This window comes from Podarcis melisellensis (genome assembly GCF_964234715.1).
Source record: "Podarcis melisellensis genome assembly, chromosome: 2".
Taxonomy (NCBI): domain Eukaryota; kingdom Metazoa; phylum Chordata; class Lepidosauria; order Squamata; family Lacertidae; genus Podarcis; species Podarcis melisellensis.
The window spans coordinates 1,531,997-1,552,368 of record NC_138529.1 but is presented as its reverse complement, the minus strand read 5'-3'; the positions used below and the strand labels follow the sequence as shown (position 1 = coordinate 1,552,368).

General features: G+C 47.3%; 1 protein-coding gene across 1 annotated transcript; it reads left to right on the top strand.

The window, feature by feature from the left end:
• The first annotated feature begins 14,589 nt into the window (after positions 1-14,589).
• LOC309365518 (olfactory receptor 13H1-like) lies at positions 14,590-16,483 on the top strand. The gene has a single exon (XM_081903514.1). It carries the CDS (start codon positions 15,175-15,177, stop codon positions 16,108-16,110), a length of 936 nt encoding a protein of 311 aa, XP_081759640.1. The 5' UTR covers positions 14,590-15,174; the 3' UTR covers positions 16,111-16,483.
• Positions 16,484-20,372: the final 3,889 nt, after the last annotated feature.

Below are 20,372 nucleotides of genomic sequence, written 5' to 3'. Positions count from 1 at the left end.
GAATACAGAGAGGAGAGGTATGGGGAAGTCGGGAAAGTAAGGTATAAGAAAAAAAGGGAATGAAATTATACTTGTTTATTGTTTCTTTTTTGTCTAGTTTTTCTCTGTTTATTTTTTATTATTGTCTTGTTTTATTTTTGTAAAATTTTTGAAAAACTTAATAAAAATCTTTTTTTTAAAAAAAAAAAAAAGAATTGACCAAATCTGGGTAACTAGAGGACTGGTTCCGAAGATCAGCAAGGTGGAGATTTGCACCAAAACTTGTTCTGATCATAATGCTGTGAAGATGGAAATGAAATTGACGCCAATTGGTTCCTTTAGATGGAGGATGAATGATACTTTGTTTAGGAATGAAGAAATGACCAAGAAGGCCCCAAAAACTTTGAGAGACTATTTTGAGATAAATATGAATACTACAGTGGAAAAAAGAGTAATCTGGGACGCAAGTAAAGCGGTTATGAGAGGATTCTTGATACAACAGAATACAATTAAGAAGAGAACGCAAAATGAAAAAAAGGATAAAATCCTGGAGAAAATAAAGGAAGGAGAGAAGAAAGTGAGAGCAAAACCAAAGTCACAGGAGATCCTGAAAGAGATAAAGTTATATCAAGTACAATACATGAAACTGATGAATCAGGAAATAGAATGGAAGATCAAACAGATGAGGCAAAAGACATTTGAATCGGCAAATAAGTGTGGAAAATTGTTGGCCTGGCAAATGAAAAAATAATAATGCAACATTGAAATATTTCCTCTCATTCTTTCAGTCTATCATGTGATAGTTCAGAACTTAACTGGTTAAGTTGTTCTGGGTGTGTGTCACATTCTGACGTCAGCTTTTAGAAGCTGGGAGGAGTCAACCACCTTTCTCTGGGACTTTGAGAGAGAAAGACGTGCCTTTGCTATGGCTGAAAGAAGTCCTGGATTCTGTTGATGAAATGTTTCAATAAACAACTGTAAATGGGCTTAAGTGCTCTCTGACTTTATCTGAAGCTAGGCGACAGTCTTTTACCGCTGTGTTTTACTCTGCACGACGTGACCAAGAGGGTAGCAGAAGTGCGCAGTTCGTGAGGAAGCGTGCCGGACCGTGGTAAAGGGTTAATTGGCGATCGTAAACCAATTAGACGGTCACGTCTTCAATCAATCAATATCGCACAGGTTATGGAGGTCAGTCACCGCTCGTAAAACTGTCGCTGGAGGCTGCCGGAATGCTTTGAAGTCAGCGTTCCGAGGCAGAGAGGCAAGCCGGAGGCAAGCGGCTGGCTGAAAGAAGCAAAAGTTTGCCTGGTGCTACAAAGCAGAGCTGCTGGGAGAGCTGGAGGCTAAGAGCAGCTGGGAATCGTTTCTCCACAGACAAGTGCCGGAGAGCTGGTGCTGAGTGAGTACAGCTTGGGGCCACTTTGGGAGAATGGAAGAGAATGGCAGCCAGCCAGGTCCTTGAGGACATCCCCTTGGAAAAGCTAACTTTAACAAGTTGGCAAACCTGGAGCAAAAGAGTACGGGGGTGGTTCCTGGTTGCAGGGCTTTGGGAAGCAAGCCAGAGGGAGCCAGGGTACCCTACTCAGGAGGCTGCGGTGGCTGAAGATAGCCAGCAGAGAGAGCTTGCTATGCTGAGAGCATGCGTACACGCATCGCTGGAACCTCATCTGGAGGGCGTAAAATCAGCAAGGGCTGCCTGGGATGTGCTGAAAAGTTTGTGTGAAACTTCAGCAGGAGGCCAGGGCCCTGGAGAAGCTGGAGACGCTGGTGCGGCAGCTGTGTTTCCCGATGGATCAGCCTCTAGGAGTGCTGTTGAGCAGATCGGGGGGGGGGGCGAAGAATTCCAAAGGCAAGTTTAAAGACTTTTCCTCTGAGAGTTCTGGAGTGGATGGCCCTTTCAGAGGGGGCGGGGCTGGCAGGAGGTGCTTTTCCGGAAGAAGGAGGGCCAGGCCAGCAGAAAAGAGCCCCGGGCAGTGTTTTTCCACTGGAGCTGAACATCTGCGTCGCTGCTGCAAAGAATCGAAGCAGGATGTTGCCAAGGTCACTTCCCATGGGAACCAGCCAGGTTTCCATGGCAACAAGCCTGGCCAGGCGGGCAGGCGGGGAAGTGGACCGAGAGCCAGTGTGGTGTAGTGGTTAAGAGCGGTAGTCTCTAATCTGGGGAACCGGGTTCGCGTCTCCGCTCCTCCACATGCAGCTGCTGGGTGACCTTGGGCCAGTCACACTTCTGTGAAGTCTCTCAGCCCCACTCACCTCACAGAGTGTTTGTTGTGGGGGAGGAAGGGAAAGGAGAATGTTAGCCGCTTTGAGACTCCTTAAAGGGAGTGAAAGGCGGGATATCAAATCCAAACTCTTCTTCTTCAAACGCGAAGAGGAGCCTTATCAGCTCTCTGCAAGCATGGCTTTGTTTGAGAACAGCTGTGTGAGAAACACTGAGCTGAGCTTTGTTATTGACTCAGCAGCTAACCGCAACATGGTTCCTGAGACACCTGCAGTTAAGATGTGGAATTGCAAGGCCGTTCCAGCAGGACAAATTGTTTTATTCGCAGATGGACAAAAAAGAAATGTCACTAACTGTGCTACATTGTTCCTTTCTGTTTTGCAGGAGCAGATCGAAGTGTGCACCATCCCAGAGATGCCTCACTGTCTTTTGTCTGTGCCTTATTTGTTAAATAAGGGGTTCAAAGTTTGTTTTGAAAATGCTGTCTGTACAATCTCCAAGGAAGGGAGGATACTTGCCAAGGTTAAGAAGGGGCAGAATGATCTTTTCATTCTTAAAACGTCTCTTGGGGGTGAGGGGAAGGTTGAGAAAGCACAAGCGTTGCGTGCTACAGTTCCCAATCAGCGTGCTATAATTCCCGCTCATGTCACATGTGCATGCATATGGCATCAGAGAACAACTCATGGGTCGGTAGAAGACTTGCAGACTCTACCTGAGGTTACCAAAGGATGTAGAATTAAAAATTGTGGAAGTGCCATTAATTGTGACACTTGCAGACAGGGAAAGGTAAAAGGGTGCAGTTACCCGAAGGTGGAAAGGGTAACCACTAAACCCTTTGAGCTGGTACACATAGATCTGTTCGGTCCTGTCAAGGAACAGAGTCTGGGAGGGGCCAGGTTTCTGCTAACGATGCAGGACGATTATTCGCAGAATTCCTGGACTCACGGTCTCAGATCCAGGGATGATGCAGCACAGCTGATCAGAAGCTGGATTGAGGAGGTAGAACTAAGGTTCTCCACCAGAGTGCAAGCAGTCAATAGTGACAGAAACGCAATGTTTACTGGTTCTGCTTTGCAGAAGTTCTTTCACAAGAAAGGGATACATCACACAGTGACATCTTCCCAGCAGAGGGGGGTGGCAGAGCTTAGGAGTGAAGCTCTGGTTAAGGCTGCACAGGTGATGCTGACAGATGCTGGGTTACCTCCTAAGTTTTGGCTGGAGGCAGCCAGATGCGTGTGCTTCACCTGGAATCGGACCTACAATTCACTGGTAGGTGACACACCGTTTTCTTTGTTGCATGGCAGGAAACCCCAGGTCCATTTTCTGCGCAAGTTTGGATCACCTGCATCTGTGCCGGTGCCTGAGGCTTTGCGAGGGCCAGATGGATCCAAGTTCCAGAAAATGATCTTCTGTGGGTATGAACCAGCAGCATGTGCATGGAGATTTGCTTACCCGTCAGGTGATCAGAGTAAAGTGCTGATCAGTAAACACGCTGAGTTCTGTGAGCAGGTTGAAAAGCCAAAGATTCCTGCGCAGCGTGATGTTCTTTCAGAATGTCTCTCTGATCCAGAGGACAGTTCTGATGAGGAGGAAGGAGAGGCTGAGTCTGCTGATGAGGACCAGGTCACTGACCAGGGTCAAGAGCAGGATGGGGCATCTCCACAAGTTGTTAAAAGAGAGCCCAAGAGCGAGCCTAGTTCCCCTGTGAGTGTAATGGAGAGGATTCGAAGACGCTTCAAGTCAGAGGGGGAATCCCGTGATGCTGAGGACACACCTGCTGACCACAGTAAGTCAGAGGAAACACCTGAGTTTGTACCCAGGCGGTCCAGTCGCACAACAAAGGGTATTCCACCTGAGAGGTACCAGGCCACAGGTGCATGGGTAAGTTTCGCACAGTGCGATTATGAGAGTTGTGAGGTGGTTCCACAGTTGCCTAACAGGAACGCCAGGAGAGGGCGCAAGGCATTGGGGAAGGGATTGATCTCACAGAGTTTTGCTGAGGATGTTCCACAGGTCCAGTCAGAATCCGACGCAAGAGGGGGTGTGATAGTTCAGAACTTAACTGGTTAAGTTGTTCTGGGTGTGTGTCACATTCTGACGTCAGCTTTTAGAAGCTGGGAGGAGTCAACCACCTTTCTCTGGGTCTTTGAGAGAGAAAGACGTGCCTTTGCTATGGCTGAAAGAAGTCCTGGATTCTGCTGATGAAATGTTTCAATAAACAACTGTAAATGGGCTTAAGTGCTCTCTGACTTTATCTGAAGCTAGGCGACAGTCTTTTACCGCTGTGTTTTACTCTGCACGACGTGACCAAGAGGGTAGCAGAAGTGCGCAGTTCGTGAGGAAGCGTGCCGGACCGTGGTAAAGGGTTAATTGGCGATCGTAAACCAATTAGACGGTCACGTCTTCAATCAATCAATATCGCACATATCCTTGATATTTTAGTGCTGTAAATTTAAGAAGCTATTGAGCCAAATGTTTAGTACTTTTTTCATCAGAAAAAAACTGATATAGCAATTACCAAATTCAAGGGTTCAGGGGTTCAGAACTTGAGTGAATTTCTGCAACACAATGTGCACTTTGAAGAAGCCTAGATAAAAGTCATATTATCCTTTTCAGTTTATGTTTGATATTTTGGTGTTGCAAATTCTTAGAAGTTGCTTCTAGCTTCTGCTCTTCTTCATTAATTATCCTCATGGGATGTGGTCCCTCTGGAATCTCATAAACAGTTCTGAATTTCCAACATAAGATCATGGATTTAAAAATGTTTGGAGATAATATAAATACTTCGGCAATACCATAAAAATGTAAATCTTAATTGGTTCCGACGAAACTATGTTTTGTTCTTAGCCAGATGAAGATTCTACAACACTAGTGAGTCATCTAAAGATTTAAATTTCAATAAGTAGGACTAAGTTAAAACGGATGTTTGCTGAATGTTCAAGCGCATTCACAGTGGAGTGATTTTTTTTGAGACGTAAGTGTGATAAAAAGTTTTGAAGGTGTGTTTGACGCTGTTTCTAGTAAACAGTTGTATATGGTCTTTCACTATAGGAGACCCTTATGGTAGACAGATATTCCATAAAATATAAGGGTGACGAAGAGTATCTTTTTGAGTTGAGAATCTACATGCACTAATTCAGGACCTAAAGAATACACTTAGAGATATTTTATATGGTTGCTTCATCTCCCCAAATACACTGTGATGCATACATGTTGTTAGAGCCTTGTTTCAGATTATTATTATTATTATTATTATTATTATTATTATTATTATTATTATTATTATTTACTGCACTTTCTGTCTCTTGTTTTTGTGAAACACCTTCAGTGTGTCAAAGTCAAAGAGCAGGAGAAAAATCTCCTAAGGAAATACTCCATACAAACAAACAAACAAATGTTTTAGTTTGCTCCTTGTGAGTAAAGCTAGCAAGTGTGAAAGGAGTGGGGGAGGTTTGGTTTGAAGAAAGATCTGAACAGTATGTGAACCACTAAGTCAAATACAGCCCAACAGCTTGCTTTGGTTTTCAAAAATGTGCAAATCTGCAATACATTCTTTGCTAAGTACCTTGTGGTGTGAAGGTAATAAAATCCATTCTTTGAAAACAATACTTCATATGTGGGTTCTCTCAGGTGGGTTGGTTTTGTGTGGTGTGGGAAGGGGCTGATGTCCCCAAATCCAAACTTTGAATAGGATCCAGTAATTAATATATTATTTGTGACTTCCTCTTATTTCAGTGAAGGAGGTAAGCACATGACTAACTCTCTGCAGCTAATAAAAATATCAATGTAACGTAGGTACTCTCTCTCCAACTAATATCATCAGGTGCTAAAAGTATTGTCTTTAGTTGCCCTTCTGACCCTGACAGAGATGTTCTCTCTGTGTTCCAGCGGTCCCATTTATTTCTATGAAACTAATGAGTCCATGCACAAAGGATATAAGTGTGTGTGTGTGTGTGTGTGTGTACATGCGTGCGTGTACACACACACACACACACACACACACACACACACACACACACACACACTTCTGCCTGCCCTGAACTGAATGGAGCAGTAGTTGTGATGCAGTGGCTGCTGCATGTTTGAAATCCTGCCATCATCCTGTATCTGCAAATTTTCAGCCATTCTTAAAATGCAACTAGGATTATTTATTTTGTAAAATACAGAGCCATTTTGAGGAAATCAGACTTAAGAGGGTTTTTTTTTTAAAGTCTGCTGAGCTGAGGGACAAAAGACTGATATTGGCACAGCAATTTGACAGGGGTTCGCAAGACTGTCACACTTACAGGACTCTTCCCCAACCTGGTGCTCTCTAAATGTTGCAGGACTCCAGTGAAGAATATTTAAAATATAGATTCTCTCTGAAATTTGTCTGTTTGTGATGTGTGTGTGTGTGTGTGTGAGAGAGAGAGAGAGAGAGAGAGAATATGAACCATTCAGAGAGGGTTGTACGTCCATGACTATCTCTATCCCATAGAAATCACCAGCTCTTAAAGGTGCTTAACTATGGCTGGATTTTGCAAATTGGCAGTATCATCTCAGGGGGTTGTTGTTGCTCTATTGACTTGTGGAGCTCCTGTACCAAGCTAAACTCTCTATATCTCTAAGTACCAATGCAAAAAGCAAAACAAGGAAGAAAAGGGTTTTTTATCAGCTCAACTCCCACTAGAGTCAACCAGGCTCTATCATTCAGAATACTACAGTTCAGACCCCGCCACTGACCACAGTCAAGAACCAGATTTCTTAAAATCAAAAGCTGACAGAACTACCACACTTACTGGCATATTCCACCACTTTGCATTGTCTAGGTGTTGAACTCCACTTGCCTTCATCCCTGAACATTGACCAAGTCCAATATGTGGAAAGCTCTAGTTTGAGAAAGACAAGTCTATAGGCTTATAATATAATATAGGGTTGCCATATTTCAAACAGAAAAGTTGTTGAGTGGTTAACTAAAAAAAAAAGTTTAGTTTTGCCCAAAGTTGTTGAGCTTAAAATGCAATTTTTGAGCTATTTTTATGGGAAACAGGCAAAAATGAAACTGCCGACATGGGCTACCATATGTCCGGATTTTCCAGGCCTTTTTTGGCCAATTTTTGCCCAGACACTGCTGTCGACTGCAGTATTCTGGATATGTCCAGGAAGTTCCAGACGTTTGACAACCCTAATATAGATTGACGATAAAGCATGAAATCTGACCTGGAGCTACGTATAAAATGAACATAATGACCAAACTATAGTGAACCTCCCTTATGAAAGAACAGCAAAATGATCCTCTCAATGTTTTAACCAGTTAGTAGGTCAGCCATTTGTTATCTAATTTGGAGCGGTTTGTTTGCTTGTTTGTTTTTGGACAGATAAATCTTTAAAGTGTTTAGAAATAAAACTGAAAATATTAGTTGTCACGGCCACCCAGGACGGGTCCCAGCTCACAAGAGACCTCACTCCGTTGCAGTTTATTTACAGGAAAAGTTTATTGAAGATTTCTGCTTCTCGTACAGTTCAGCATCGTGGCCGTACGTCTGTCACGTTAGACCGCTGAAGTCCCCTCTGACTCCTCCCCTCTTCCACACCAACTTAATAGCCTGGCTCTAGACCACCTCTTCCTCTCCTTTCTTTTCCGCAGGGTCTTCCTGCCCCCCTGGGTTCCCTCTCTCCGTGACTCGCCTGAGGCTGAATCCTCTGCCGCCTCTTCCCCCCTCCTTCTGGCTTTAGGGCCGGGCTCCTCCCCTGAGCTCTCTCCACTTCCGCGCGCCTCTACGTTTGAACTTGGCGCGCGTACGTTGCTGCTGACCTTTCTTTCGACCGCTACACCACCCCTTGTTCTGCTCTCCACCCTTTCCGGCTGAACACCTTGCTCCAACCCCCTTTCTCTGTTCTCTCCTAATCCTGCTCCCTCCGAGAGGCTGACGACTCCACCCCCTTTTCTCCGTTCCGGCTGAGACGCCTCTTGCTGCGTCTGTCTTCCACTGGGCTCCTCTCCGCTTCTCCCTTCTCCTCCCTTTTGCTTGATTAAGGTAACCCCCTTTTGAGAATCCTCTGACTCGCTGCTCAGACTCGTGGATTCCCTCAGAATTCCGTCATCTTCTTCCTCATCCTTCTGCCCCTCCTCCCACTCGCTCTCCGTCTCCTCTGTCATCTCCTCCTCTCTCCCAGAAACCCTGACATCCATCCCCCCCTCGAAGCCCCCCCTTCCCCCCTCCCGCTCGCCGGGTGCAGGTTGAGGAAAACGTGGTACTTCCGGGGTCGGTTCAGGATACAAGTTGTCCACTTCAACGTTCTCCTCTGTCATCTCCGTATATGTGTGTTCGAACTCGGGTTCCCCACCCACAGACCTCACAGTCTCTTCCTCCATCACTGCTTCTCCTGGCGCTGCCTGCCAAGGACCTACCATCCATCTCTGACTCCATGCCTCCCTTGGCTGATCCACCCACCAACAAGGGCCTGTCTCCTCCCCCCCCAGTCTCGGATCCCTGGTCGGGCTTGTTTCGGGCGTATGGCCCTCGGGTGAGGAGAAACCCTCGAACGTGCTGTCTGACAAAGTGGGCGTGAAAAGCCAATCATCAAAATACTCCTCGGGCATGGGCTTGTGCGGAAAAAGTGCATGGAACTCCTCCTTCAACAGGGGTTCGTCCAACGCGTAACCCGGCACCCAGCTATTGGCAGAGGCCGGAGTGCCTTCCCTGGCTAGAAAATATTCAACTCCCTCCTCCCCCCATCTCGAGTCCAGTATCTCTGTGACCTCGTTAAGAGGTTCTGGTCTTGGCGATTCCCCCCCCTCAGGCGCCCTCCTACGTGGCTCTGGGAGTGCTCCTGACTCTTGAAACCTGTGTGGGGTTTTGTAGGGAGTGAGCACCGACCTATGAAAGACCGGGTGCACCCTGGAACCCTCCGGAAGGGCTAGACGAAAAGCCACCGGATTGATCTTAGCCTCAACTTGATATGGCCCTAGCTGCCTGTGTCCTAACTTCTTCTTGGCCAATGACCTGGCCGGCATCGCGTGGGCTGCTAACCACACCCAGTCCCCAATCTGGATGTCCTCTCCCGCCCTCCTGTGCTTATCGGCCTGCACCTTATACGCCTGTTTTGCCAGCTCCAAATGTCTCCGCAGCTCCTCGTGCACCTCTTGCAACTCCGCTGCAAACTGGTCGGCATCTTGAGGCCCCCCCCCTCCTGGTGCCGCAAATCTCGGGAAGGTTCTGGGATGACGGCCATTGTTCGCGAAGAAAGGCGTCACCCCGGTGGATGCGTGTTTCGTGTTGTTGTAGGCGAATTCAGCCATCGGCAGATAGTCCACCCACGCCGCAGGTCGCTGGTTGGCGTAGCACCGCAGGTACTGCTGCATGATCGCGTTGACCCTCTCCGCTTGACCGTTGGTTTGTGGATGTCTCGCCGATGTCAGGTTGATTTTGACGTGCAATATGCCCAGAAGTTTTCGCCAGAAAGTGGAAACAAACTGGCGCCCCCTGTCGGACAAGACGGACTGCGGAAGTCCATGCACTCTGAAGACGTGATCGATGAAGAGCTTTGCGGTCTGTTCTGCCGTCGCCACCTTGGCACAAGGGATGAAATGCGCCATCTTGGTGAACAAGTCCACCACCACTAACACCGCCGTCTTACCTCTGGAGCTGGGCAGGTCCGTAACAAAGTCCAACGCTACCCTCTCCCACGGTTGCTGCGGTGTCTCCAGCGGTTCTAGCAATCCCGCCTGCTTCTGGTGCACTGGTTTGGACCTCTGGCAGATATCACACCTGGCGACGTAGTCCGCCACCTCTCCTCTCATCTGGGGCCACCAAAAGTCTCTAGCCACCAATTCCATCGTCTTCTCTTTGCCGAAATGGCCTGCACTAGGGGCGTCATGCAATTGTTGCAGAACCTTGGCTCGAAGATCGTCGGTGGGCACGTAAAGGGCACCCTTACGAGTCAAAAGTCCATCTTGCAATTGGAACTCATCGTTGTCTCGCGACCCTCCGCGTAGCTCCTCCATCTTGGACTGTGCAAACTGATCCCTTTGCAACGCGCGTCGCACCGCGTCCAGGTCGACTGCGATGGTAGCGCACGTCCACGCCTGCGGTGCGAAAATGTGCTTTGCTGCGATTGGAGCTGCTTCCTCCAAGTATTGCGGCTTTCGGGACAGCGCGTCTGCAATAACATTGGAGTCTCCTGGGATGTATTCTATTTTGAAGTCGAAATCCGCAAAGAACTCCGCCCAGCGCATGTGTCGCTGGGTCTGTAACTTAGCCGTCCGCCAATACTCTAAGTTCTTGTGATCCGTGCGGACTTGCACCGTGTGCTTGGCTCCTATTAAGAAGTGTCGCCACGCTTTGAAAGCTGCATGAATGGCCAACAACTCCCTGTCCCATATGGTATAATTGCGCTCCGTCTTGCTGAGCTTCCGGGAGTAGAACGCACCCGGTCTCCAGTTGCCTTGCGAATCCTCTTGCAAAAGAACGGCCCCAACCGCTCTGTCTGACGCATCGGTCTCTACCCGCATGGGTCTGCCGGGATTCACGTGGAGCAGCTGCTCTTCGGAGGCGAAAAGACCTTTAAGCGTCCGGAAGGACCGCTCCGCTTGTTCGGTCCAGACGAACTTCTTCTTCTTGGAACTGAGGGTGTCAGTGATAGCCGCCGTCGCGTTCGCAAAACCTTTAATAAACTTGCGGTAAAAATTGGCAAAGCCGATGAACCTCTGGACCTCTTTCCGATTTCGAGGGCTTTTCCAGTCCAACAGCGCTTGAACCTTAGCCCTGTCCATGGCCAGTCCCTCGTCGGACAACTTGTAGCCAAGGAAATCAACCTCTCTGACATCAAACTGGCATTTTTCCAACTTGGCGTACAGCCTGTGGTCCTTCAGCCTCTGCAGGACCTCCCTCACGTCCTTATCGTGATCCTCCGACGATTCCGAGAAAATCAGGATATCGTCGAGAAAGCAGACACACTTCTTGTAGAGGAGACCTGCTAGCACGTGGTGCATAAATGCTTGAAAAACGTGGCTGCCATTTTGGAGACCGAAAGGCATGACTCTGTATTCGTATGTGCCCAGAGGGGTGAACATGGCGGTCTTCCACTCATCTCCTTTCCGGATGCGGATGAGATTGTAAGCTCCACGTAGGTCCAGCTTGGTGAAAATCTTGCCCCTCCTGACGGTCGCTAAAAGGTCGTCAATCTTGGGCATGGGGAAAGCTTTGGGCTTAGTCAAGCTGTTTATGAACCTGTAATCCACTATAAGCCTTTTTTGGGGCGTGTTTTTCTTCTTCACAAAGAACACAGGGCTGCCACCCGCTGCTTTAGATTCCTGGATGAAACCTCGCTTGAGGTTATGGTCTATGAACTCCCGAAGCTCTTGCATCTCGTCTTCCGACATGGAGTACAGCTTGGCAGCAGGCAGTTGCGCCCCTGGCACTAAATCAATCGCGCAGTCGTAAGGTCTGTGAGGCGGCAACTTGTCAGCTTCCTTCTCACAGAAAACCTCCAAGAAGTCCTGGTACTTGTGAGGCACCGTTTGCACCATACCCAGATGCAACTGCTGCTCGGCTTCTCCTCCCTGATCGGTCTGAAAGCAATGCTGAGCACAATACGATGAACAAAAGGTGATCTGCCGCTGGTACCACGCAACCGCGGGACTGTGCCTCTCCAGCCAACTCATGCCTAACACGATGGGTGTGTCCGATAAGTGGGTGACATTGAAACTAATAAGTTCTCGATGGTTGCCAATCTGCATCATCATGGGAGGGGTTTGCTGCACCACTTGCCCCCCCAGCAACTTCCTGCCGTCTACCGTGACCACGTTTAGAGGCGTCGTTGCAGGCAGGAGCGCCATGTTGTGCTGCTTAACGAACTGCAGTCCCACGAAGTCGGCGTTGCTTCCCGAATCGATCGTTATTGGAACCTCGAGGAGTCTCCCATCAGGCAACTGGAGTGTTGCTGTGAGCAGAACTGCCGGTCTGGGAGGCAAAGGGTCCACGCTCTGCAGTGATGCTGGGGGCTTGTCTACAGATCCGCCTGGCTGAGCCCCAGTAGCTCTGCTTCCAGCCAGGCACTGTCGTTTCCCTGAAGCTGCTCCCCTGGTTGCACCTCTGCTGTTACAGTTGCCAGTGCTGCAGTGTGCTTCTGGAGCCTCTGGGGGCACTCTTTCGCCATATGGTGCGCACTGTCACAGATGTAACACTTCCTGGTTCCTCTAGGAGGCTTCGCTTTGGCTGCACCAGGGACAGGGCTCTGGGATGGCTTCTGAGCCCTAGCACCACCAATCTCCATTGGCTCCTCGCTGTCCTTCCCCATTGGCGAGGGGTGCGCACGGCTGAAATCCCTGTGCACAAAAGGGAGAGTCCTCGCTTGCGCACGCGCTTGGGACCCGTCCTCCTCGTGCCACGGACGTCCCTCATGTCGAATTCCAATAGCTAAAGCCCGGTGCACCACGTCTTCTAGGGTCTGGGGTCTGTCCCCCCTAGCGATCTCATCCTTGATGGGGGGGCTCAATCCCTCCCAAAAAAGATCTCTGACCGGCTTACTGTCCTTTGGCCAATCTAAGGCGGTGAGCAATGCAAAAAATTTAGAGTGGTATTGGCGCACAGTCGCTTTCCCCTGCCTCAGCCCGTGCATTTGACGGCGCGCAATGTCCACATCCACAGAGGATTGAAAACAAGAATCCATCGCTTTGATGAACGCAGTTGAATTGCGACGGGCCGGTCCATCTTCGCGCCACAGATTGCGTAGCCAAGCCCTGGCCTCCCCATGCAGGTGCGAAACAATGAACCCCACTTTCTCCTCCTCATCTTTAAAATCGTGACGGAGTAAATGCAGTGCATATACGACGTCCGCTCTGAAATTGGGATAGTCTTGCAAGTTGCCATTAAAATGCGGAACCAGGGCACCCCCCCTCCGTCCAAGCGCAATGCCCTCCGCTCTGGAACCTGGGGCCCCCGCCCTGTCCGCGTGTTCCCACCTTGCCTGCAAATCCTGGCACGTCTTCTCCAAGTCGTCATTCTTCTTCTGCGAAGCAATGACTGCCGATGTGAGAGCGGTAACCTGATCCCGCAGTGCAACCAGCTGCTCCTCAGCGCTCATGGCTGCTCCCGTTCGTGAGCTTCGCAAAAAAAAAATTTTTGCTTTCTGAGAGGGGACTTACTGTCACGGCCACCCAGGACGGGTCCCAGCTCACAAGAGACCTCACTCCGTTGCAGTTTATTTACAGGAAAAGTTTATTGAAGATTTCTGCTTCTCGTACAGTTCAGCATCGTGGCCGTACGTCTGTCACGTTAGACCGCTGAAGTCCCCTCTGACTCCTCCCCTCTTCCACACCAACTTAATAGCCTGGCTCTAGACCACCTCTTCCTCTCCTTTCTTTTCCGCAGGGTCTTCCTGCCCCCCTGGGTTCCCTCTCTCCGTGACTCGCCTGAGGCTGAATCCTCTGCCGCCTCTTCCCCCCTCCTTCTGGCTTTAGGGCCGGGCTCCTCCCCTGAGCTCTCTCCACTTCCGCGCGCCTCTACGTTTGAACTTGGCGCGCGTACGTTGCTGCTGACCTTTCTTTCGACCGCTACACCACCCCTTGTTCTGCTCTCCACCCTTTCCGGCTGAACACCTTGCTCCAACCCCCTTTCTCTGTTCTCTCCTAATCCTGCTCCCTCCGAGAGGCTGACGACTCCACCCCCTTTTCTCCGTTCCGGCTGAGACGCCTCTTGCTGCGTCTGTCTTCCACTGGGCTCCTCTCCGCTTCTCCCTTCTCCTCCCTTTTGCTTGATTAAGGTAACCCCCTTTTGAGAATCCTCTGACTCGCTGCTCAGACTCGTGGATTCCCTCAGAATTCCGTCATCTTCTTCCTCATCCTTCTGCCCCTCCTCCCACTCGCTCTCCGTCTCCTCTGTCATCTCCTCCTCTCTCCCAGAAACCCTGACATTAGTGATATATAAAACACAGAATAAAATCTATTCCAGTCCATATGCCATGAGTGAGTGATTACCCATATGGCTGTACAGACATCTGACCCAGCCAGCTTGGCCAAAGGCCAGGGATGATGGGAGTTGTGATCCAGAAACATCTGGAGGGCACCTTAATATCCCCCCCCCAAAGGTTAAATCTGAGATTATTCTTGGCTTTCATTACAACATGAATTAAATGAGGCTTTGGGTGAGGTGGAGTGAGTTTGCTTGCAAATTATTTCACCCTTCATGGCTTGACTGGTGGCGAATGTATGGTTGTCGCCCCCCAATGCATGTTGTGACCTGGGCATTTATGCTTGTTTGGCATTAATGGATGCATACACAATATCCAATACTCAGTAGAATGGAGGGAAAGTGTTATCTACTCCAAAGATTTCGTAGGGAACACATGGACCTTTTTCTCCACTGCTTCTGCATAGTGCAAACCAGTACAATGCACCCTCCAAATGCAAATGAAGAAAGGGAAAATACCCTCTATGCTTTCCTAATTACACAGAGCCAATTGAATTTCTTAATCTGCTATCAAATGTTAGTTTGCAGTACAACCTGGTGAATGTTAATGTATCACCTAAATTAGATTATATGTCTGTTGTCTTTGTCCATGGAGTTTTCTTGGGAGGTATACTGGAGTGGCTTGCCGGTTCCTGCTCCAGGTGGATCACGTTTGTTCAAAACTCCCCGCTATGACCTGTCCATCTTGGGTGGCCCTGCACAGCATAGCTCATAGCTTCTCTGAGTTATTCAAGCCCCTTCACCACGACAAGGCAGTGATCCATGAAGGGGATCTGACCTGGTCCATGGGGTCACGAAGAGTCAGACATGACTAAACGACCAAACAACAACAAAATTAGATTAATCAACAAAAAGCTTTACATTTTGCCTTTCATTAGTGGCTGGGACTTAGTCATGATCTCTACACATAAACTTTTAATTTGTTTTCCATTTATAACATTTCACAACTGAGGAAATAAACAGAAGGGCTGGAATGTCCTACATGAGGTCCAATGATATTTGATATCACTTTTTACAGGTAAAATGGAAGAATGGGGCAACACAACTGCAGTGACTGAATTCGTTCTAATAGGCCTCTCCAGAAACCCCAAAGCACGTGCTGTTTTGTTTATTCTCTTCTTGCTGATGTACATGGTTGCTGTAGCTGGGAATGGACTTATTGTGGTGCTCATTGTGATGGATTCGCATCTCCATACACCCATGTATTTCTTCCTCAGCAACCTCTCCCTCATTGATGTCTGCTATGTCACCACCTCTGTCCCACAGATGCTGGCCCACTGCTTCACAGACAGGCCCACAATCTCCAAGGACAGATGCTTTGCACAAATGAGCATTGCTCTGTTTTTGGCAGTGGCCGAGTGCCTTTTGCTAGCAATGATGGCGTATGACCGTCTTGTGGCAATATGCTACCCTCTACGTTACAGCTTAATCATGAGCCAAAAGTTGTGCATCTCTCTGGCAGTCAGCCTGTGGTCTAGCTCTTTCCTCCTGACCATTGTTCCCTTTTTCAGTATGCAGGCACGCTTGTGTGGGCCCAATGTGGTGAATCATTTCAAATGTGAGCTCCAGGCAGTGTTGAAATTGGCCTGCTCTAATACCCAAGCCAGTGGAGTCAGCATGATGGTAACCAGTGTCTTCACTCTGGTGTTCCCCTTCTCCTTTGTTTTGGTGACCTATGGTCGCATTGGTGTCGCTGTTCTGCGTATCCGCTCATCACAAGGCCGTAGTAAGGCCTTGTCAACCTGTGGTTCTCATCTGGCTGTGGTGGGAATTTTCTATGGCACAACCTTGGCCATGTACCTCAGGCCTCAAGCCAAAACATTCACTGACAAGGAAAAAGTAGTGGCTGTGTTTTATGGGGTCGTCACTCCCATGCTCAATCCCATGATCTACAGCCTGAGGAATGGGGATGTGAAAGGAGCCCTGTGGAGAGCAATTGGAAGGAAAGTGGAGGAATAAAGCACTTCAGAAATTAAATTCTATATTGATAGATAGATATCAGCAGGAATACGTAAAGTGTTTTGTTATTCTGCAATTGGGGGGAGTTCAAAGTAGTGCTAAGGAGATCATTCCATCAGTGTAAGAATTTCTGCTTGTCTGAAGGGAAGGATTTCCACTTCTGGAGCAGAATGGGGGGGGGCATGCCCATTTGCACTAGCATGAGTCATACTGGCTCCCACTAGCACAACTTATTTAATTGAATCTAGTCCAATATTTTTATTGCTGCTGGTGGTTATGGTGGCAATATAGCTTCTCATAGTGAGGAAAGGAAAATATTTAGCTGTACCCCAAGCAGTTTACAAATCTAACTATAGGCATGGGCTGGGGGAACCTGTGGCAACATCAGGAGGCCCCCAGGTTCTCCATCTTTGCTTGAGTAAAAGAGTAAAAGGCAAGGAAATGAAAGGATATTTACAGTTTCTTCTCTGCAGATTTCTTGACATCCTCTTTCCAAAAATTGTATGATCTCAGAAGCAGTTTTATTTTTTCAATCACAACTAGTAAGAGATCGGTTTTTGGTTTGTTTTTCCTTCCTTCTTTCTCTTGGGGAGCATTGTTTCCTAGCTTGTCTTCAGAAATTCTGCATTAAAACACACTTTTTAGGCCAGCTAACCAAATGTTAAAAATTTAAATCACCATTTAAATCACCATGTTGTAGTATCATTTAAACTTGAGTGGTACATGATGTGCACAAAATGTTTTTTGTAAGATTAAACCATATTAAACATTTTTCACAGTAAGCAAAGTCCAACTCTTCTATTTACCATGGGAAAGATCTATCACACAACCCTCAGAAGTACATTTTGGGTATCATTTGTCAGAGGCTTTATGCTGTCAAGCTGGCATAGATAAAACTCCGGGCTCACGGCCAGTTCCAATCTATTTGATTTATTGACAACGTTCAGAAGTGTATCTCCAGTGTTTCAATCAACGTCCGACCCTTTTGGCACAGTTTCTGCGTCTGATTTCTTTTTCCTTTTTTTTACCCAGCATGCAAGTCTGCGGAAACCCCGCCCCTGACTTCCTCTGTGTACATAATGACTTGTTCCAGGCTCATCCTCCTCCCTCCCTGCCTCTGACTTGCTGGGCTGTCAGACGACAGGCTGCTAATGATCTCTTTAGGCTCTCTATAAGTGCTGGTTTCTGTTCTTAAATCTTCTCCCGTGTGCCTCTCCCTGACACCATTTTCAGCCATCAAATAAATTACCGGTACATATTCAGAGTACAAACAATTTGTATTAAATTGTCTATGTATTAAATAAATTTATTATATATAAATATCTTCCTCTCCAAGTCCTTAGAATTATTTCCCTCTTATTTTACCTTTAGCTATGAACTAGCAAAGCAATTCCTTGCTTCAGTTTCTGTTATTCTACCAATATGGCTGTGGGGCTAAAAGAGTATCAGTTGCTTATATAGAACAGGTATGTCCAACTTCAAGTAGGCTGTGACCCAGTATCAAAAACTGGCAATGATCTACCACACTCTTCCATTGTCATTCTTCAACTTAAACATATTATATTTGGCTGAGCTTATATTTGACTTCTCCAAGGCCTTAGCGGAGGACCATGTCCAGCCCTGCAAAATGCAATATTGCTTCCCACTGCAGGAAGATGAGCCCCCTTTCCTGGGTTTAGGAAGCTGCCTTATACCAAGACAGACAGACCTGACAGATTGGCAGCTTCTCTCCAGAACTTCAGGCAGGAGAATCTTCCCAGCGCTGCCGGGGCCTCAAACCCAAGTTTGCATCCTTCCTCACACAAGCACAAACCGCTCCATGATCATGCTGCTCCCCTGCCCCATGCAAAGTTCCTCAAGGCAAGGTGGCATCTCACAACCTCCACACCAGCTCCCTCCCAGGGCCCTTGGCGCACATGGGAAGCCAACATGCCCCCCCAAGTCTAATTTCTCCTTTTACTAGACAATGACTTCCAACAAAAAACAAAAACAGAACAGTTATACTAAAATTAATCTCCAACCAGATATCCATCCCACCCACCCACCCCCAACAAAGCAAAAAAGGAGAAAAAGAAAGAAAAATTTAAAATGCCACCGATTGCTTAAGGACATTTTAAAGCACATTAACCACTTGGAACAGGAAACAATAGCAGAACAACTTCCCACACTTCCCAAAAAGGTTGTTCCAAATGAGGGCCTGGGCCATGCCCCCTGGGCCAGTTGGAAAGCCCTTGAAAAGGGAGCAGGTCCTGCAGTCCTCACCACAGCCGATGGTCCAAGGTCTCACTGCCACAGGAGTCCTTTTGTAGCTGGGAGAGTGAGGGCCTGGGCCAGTTGGAAAAGCATTGGCATTAAGAATGGCATTAAGAACCATCATCACTGTCATTAACAAATGAAGAGAGACTTTAAGGTTTGAGTACTCTTCTAGTCTTCTGTGAACCCCAAGAACTCCCACTGCTACAAACCTTGAGGGGAAACAGCAGGCTGCTGGCAGAGCAGCACCCCCCACCCCCATTCAGCAGCATGGATGCACAGCCCTCCCGCTGCTTCAAAGCTTCCCGGGGCTGCAGGGGGAAGCTGAAGCTGCCAGCAGAGGAGCGCGGCTCCCCCTCCCCCACCAAAGAGCAGCCCGAGAGCGTGCCACACTCCGGAAATTTGGCTCCAGGGACCACACATTCGCTCCATAAGACGCACAGACATTTCCCCTTACTTTTTAAGAGTAAAAAAGTGTGTCTTATGGAGCAAAAAATACGGTATCCACAAATCATGTTGATAATGGAGGCTCGCCCATAGGCAGGGGCACACTCCCAGGTCACTCCCACTCTGCCTTTCGAGATTGTGTGACACTGCAGGATGCAGTGAACTCCCCATACCCCACATAAGAGCATTGAGAGGATTTATGCCTCACTTCCTCTCCTTCCTCTGCCTGAACTTCTTCACAACCCACAGAGGGCTACAAAGAACAACCACCCTTGACTCATTGATGTAGCCGGAAACCCCAAAAACAGTACTTCTGTCTTGTCAGGATTTTTTTTTTAAAAAAAATAATATTTATTAACAGTTTAGAGACTACAAAAGAAAGAAAAAGAATTAAACAAAACAAAACAATACAATACAAAAACAAAGACTACATAACACTAACACTAAAACATTGAATTAACAAGACAAAACAAAAACAATTTAAAATACATCCAATAATTTCAAAATCTTATCTTTCATTCACTTGTTTCAACGACCTCCTCACACCTCCCTTTTTGTGTTCCACTTCAGTTAACTGTTTCAGCAATTCCTTTCCATCTTCCTCTGTTTTCTGTCCTGTAATTTATCTTAACATGTTCTAACCTTATTTTTTCCCTTTAATACATTAATAATCTACTTGTTCCTTATAACATTTCTGCTAAAGCCATATAACTTCATTCCAACATTTTTCTAACATTCATTGATTTTACAGTATTTCTGTAAATAGTTGGTAAATAGTCTTTAATTTTTTTAAAAAAAAATTTCCAGTCTTCTTCCACCGATTCTTCTCCCTGGTCTCGGATTCGGCCAGTCATTTCCGCCAGTTCCATATAGTCCATCAACTTAATCTGCCATTCTTCCCAGGTGGGTAAACCTTGTGTCTTCCAATACTTCGCGATGTGTATTCTTGCTGCTGTAGTTGCGTACATAAAAAAAGTTCTGTCCTTCTTTGGCACCAATTGGCCGACCATACCCAGGAGAAAGGCCTCTGGTTTCTTCAGGAAGGTATATTTAAATACCTTTTTCATTTCATTATAGATCATCTTCCAGAATGTCTTAATCCTTGGGCATGTCCACCAAAGGTGAAAGAATGTACCTCCAGTCTCATTACATTTCCAACATTTATGAGCATTAACACCAAAGAACACGACAAAATAAGCGAAATCCAAGATTCTTCTTTCTATGTAGCTAGAACCCAAAACAACCTGTTTGGCTTTGTTTGGGCTTATTACACTTCGCATTGCTATTTGTGGGTGAATGAACTCCGAAAGAACAATCCAAGCTTATTCGTCCACTTTCTAGTCAGATGGAACCAAAACACCTATGCTTGATTTGGGCTGATAACAAGCATGTCACTCTCCAATTTTTGGGTGAATGTGCATTCTAACCCCAAAAACACCAATTTGAAATACGCCTGTCAGAGCTGCCTCTAGGTCCCAGCTCACAGAGGACCAACGCTAGTCTGTGGTAATGTACAAAAGTCTTTATTGAAGTTCAGTTTCCATTTCCAAGCCGCAGCGTGC

What these genes read in the sequence shown, in the direction of transcription:
- LOC309365518 (XM_081903514.1), top strand. Translation starts at nt 15,175, where the DNA reads ATGGAAGAATGGGGCAACACAACTGCAGTGACTGAATTCGTTCTAATA.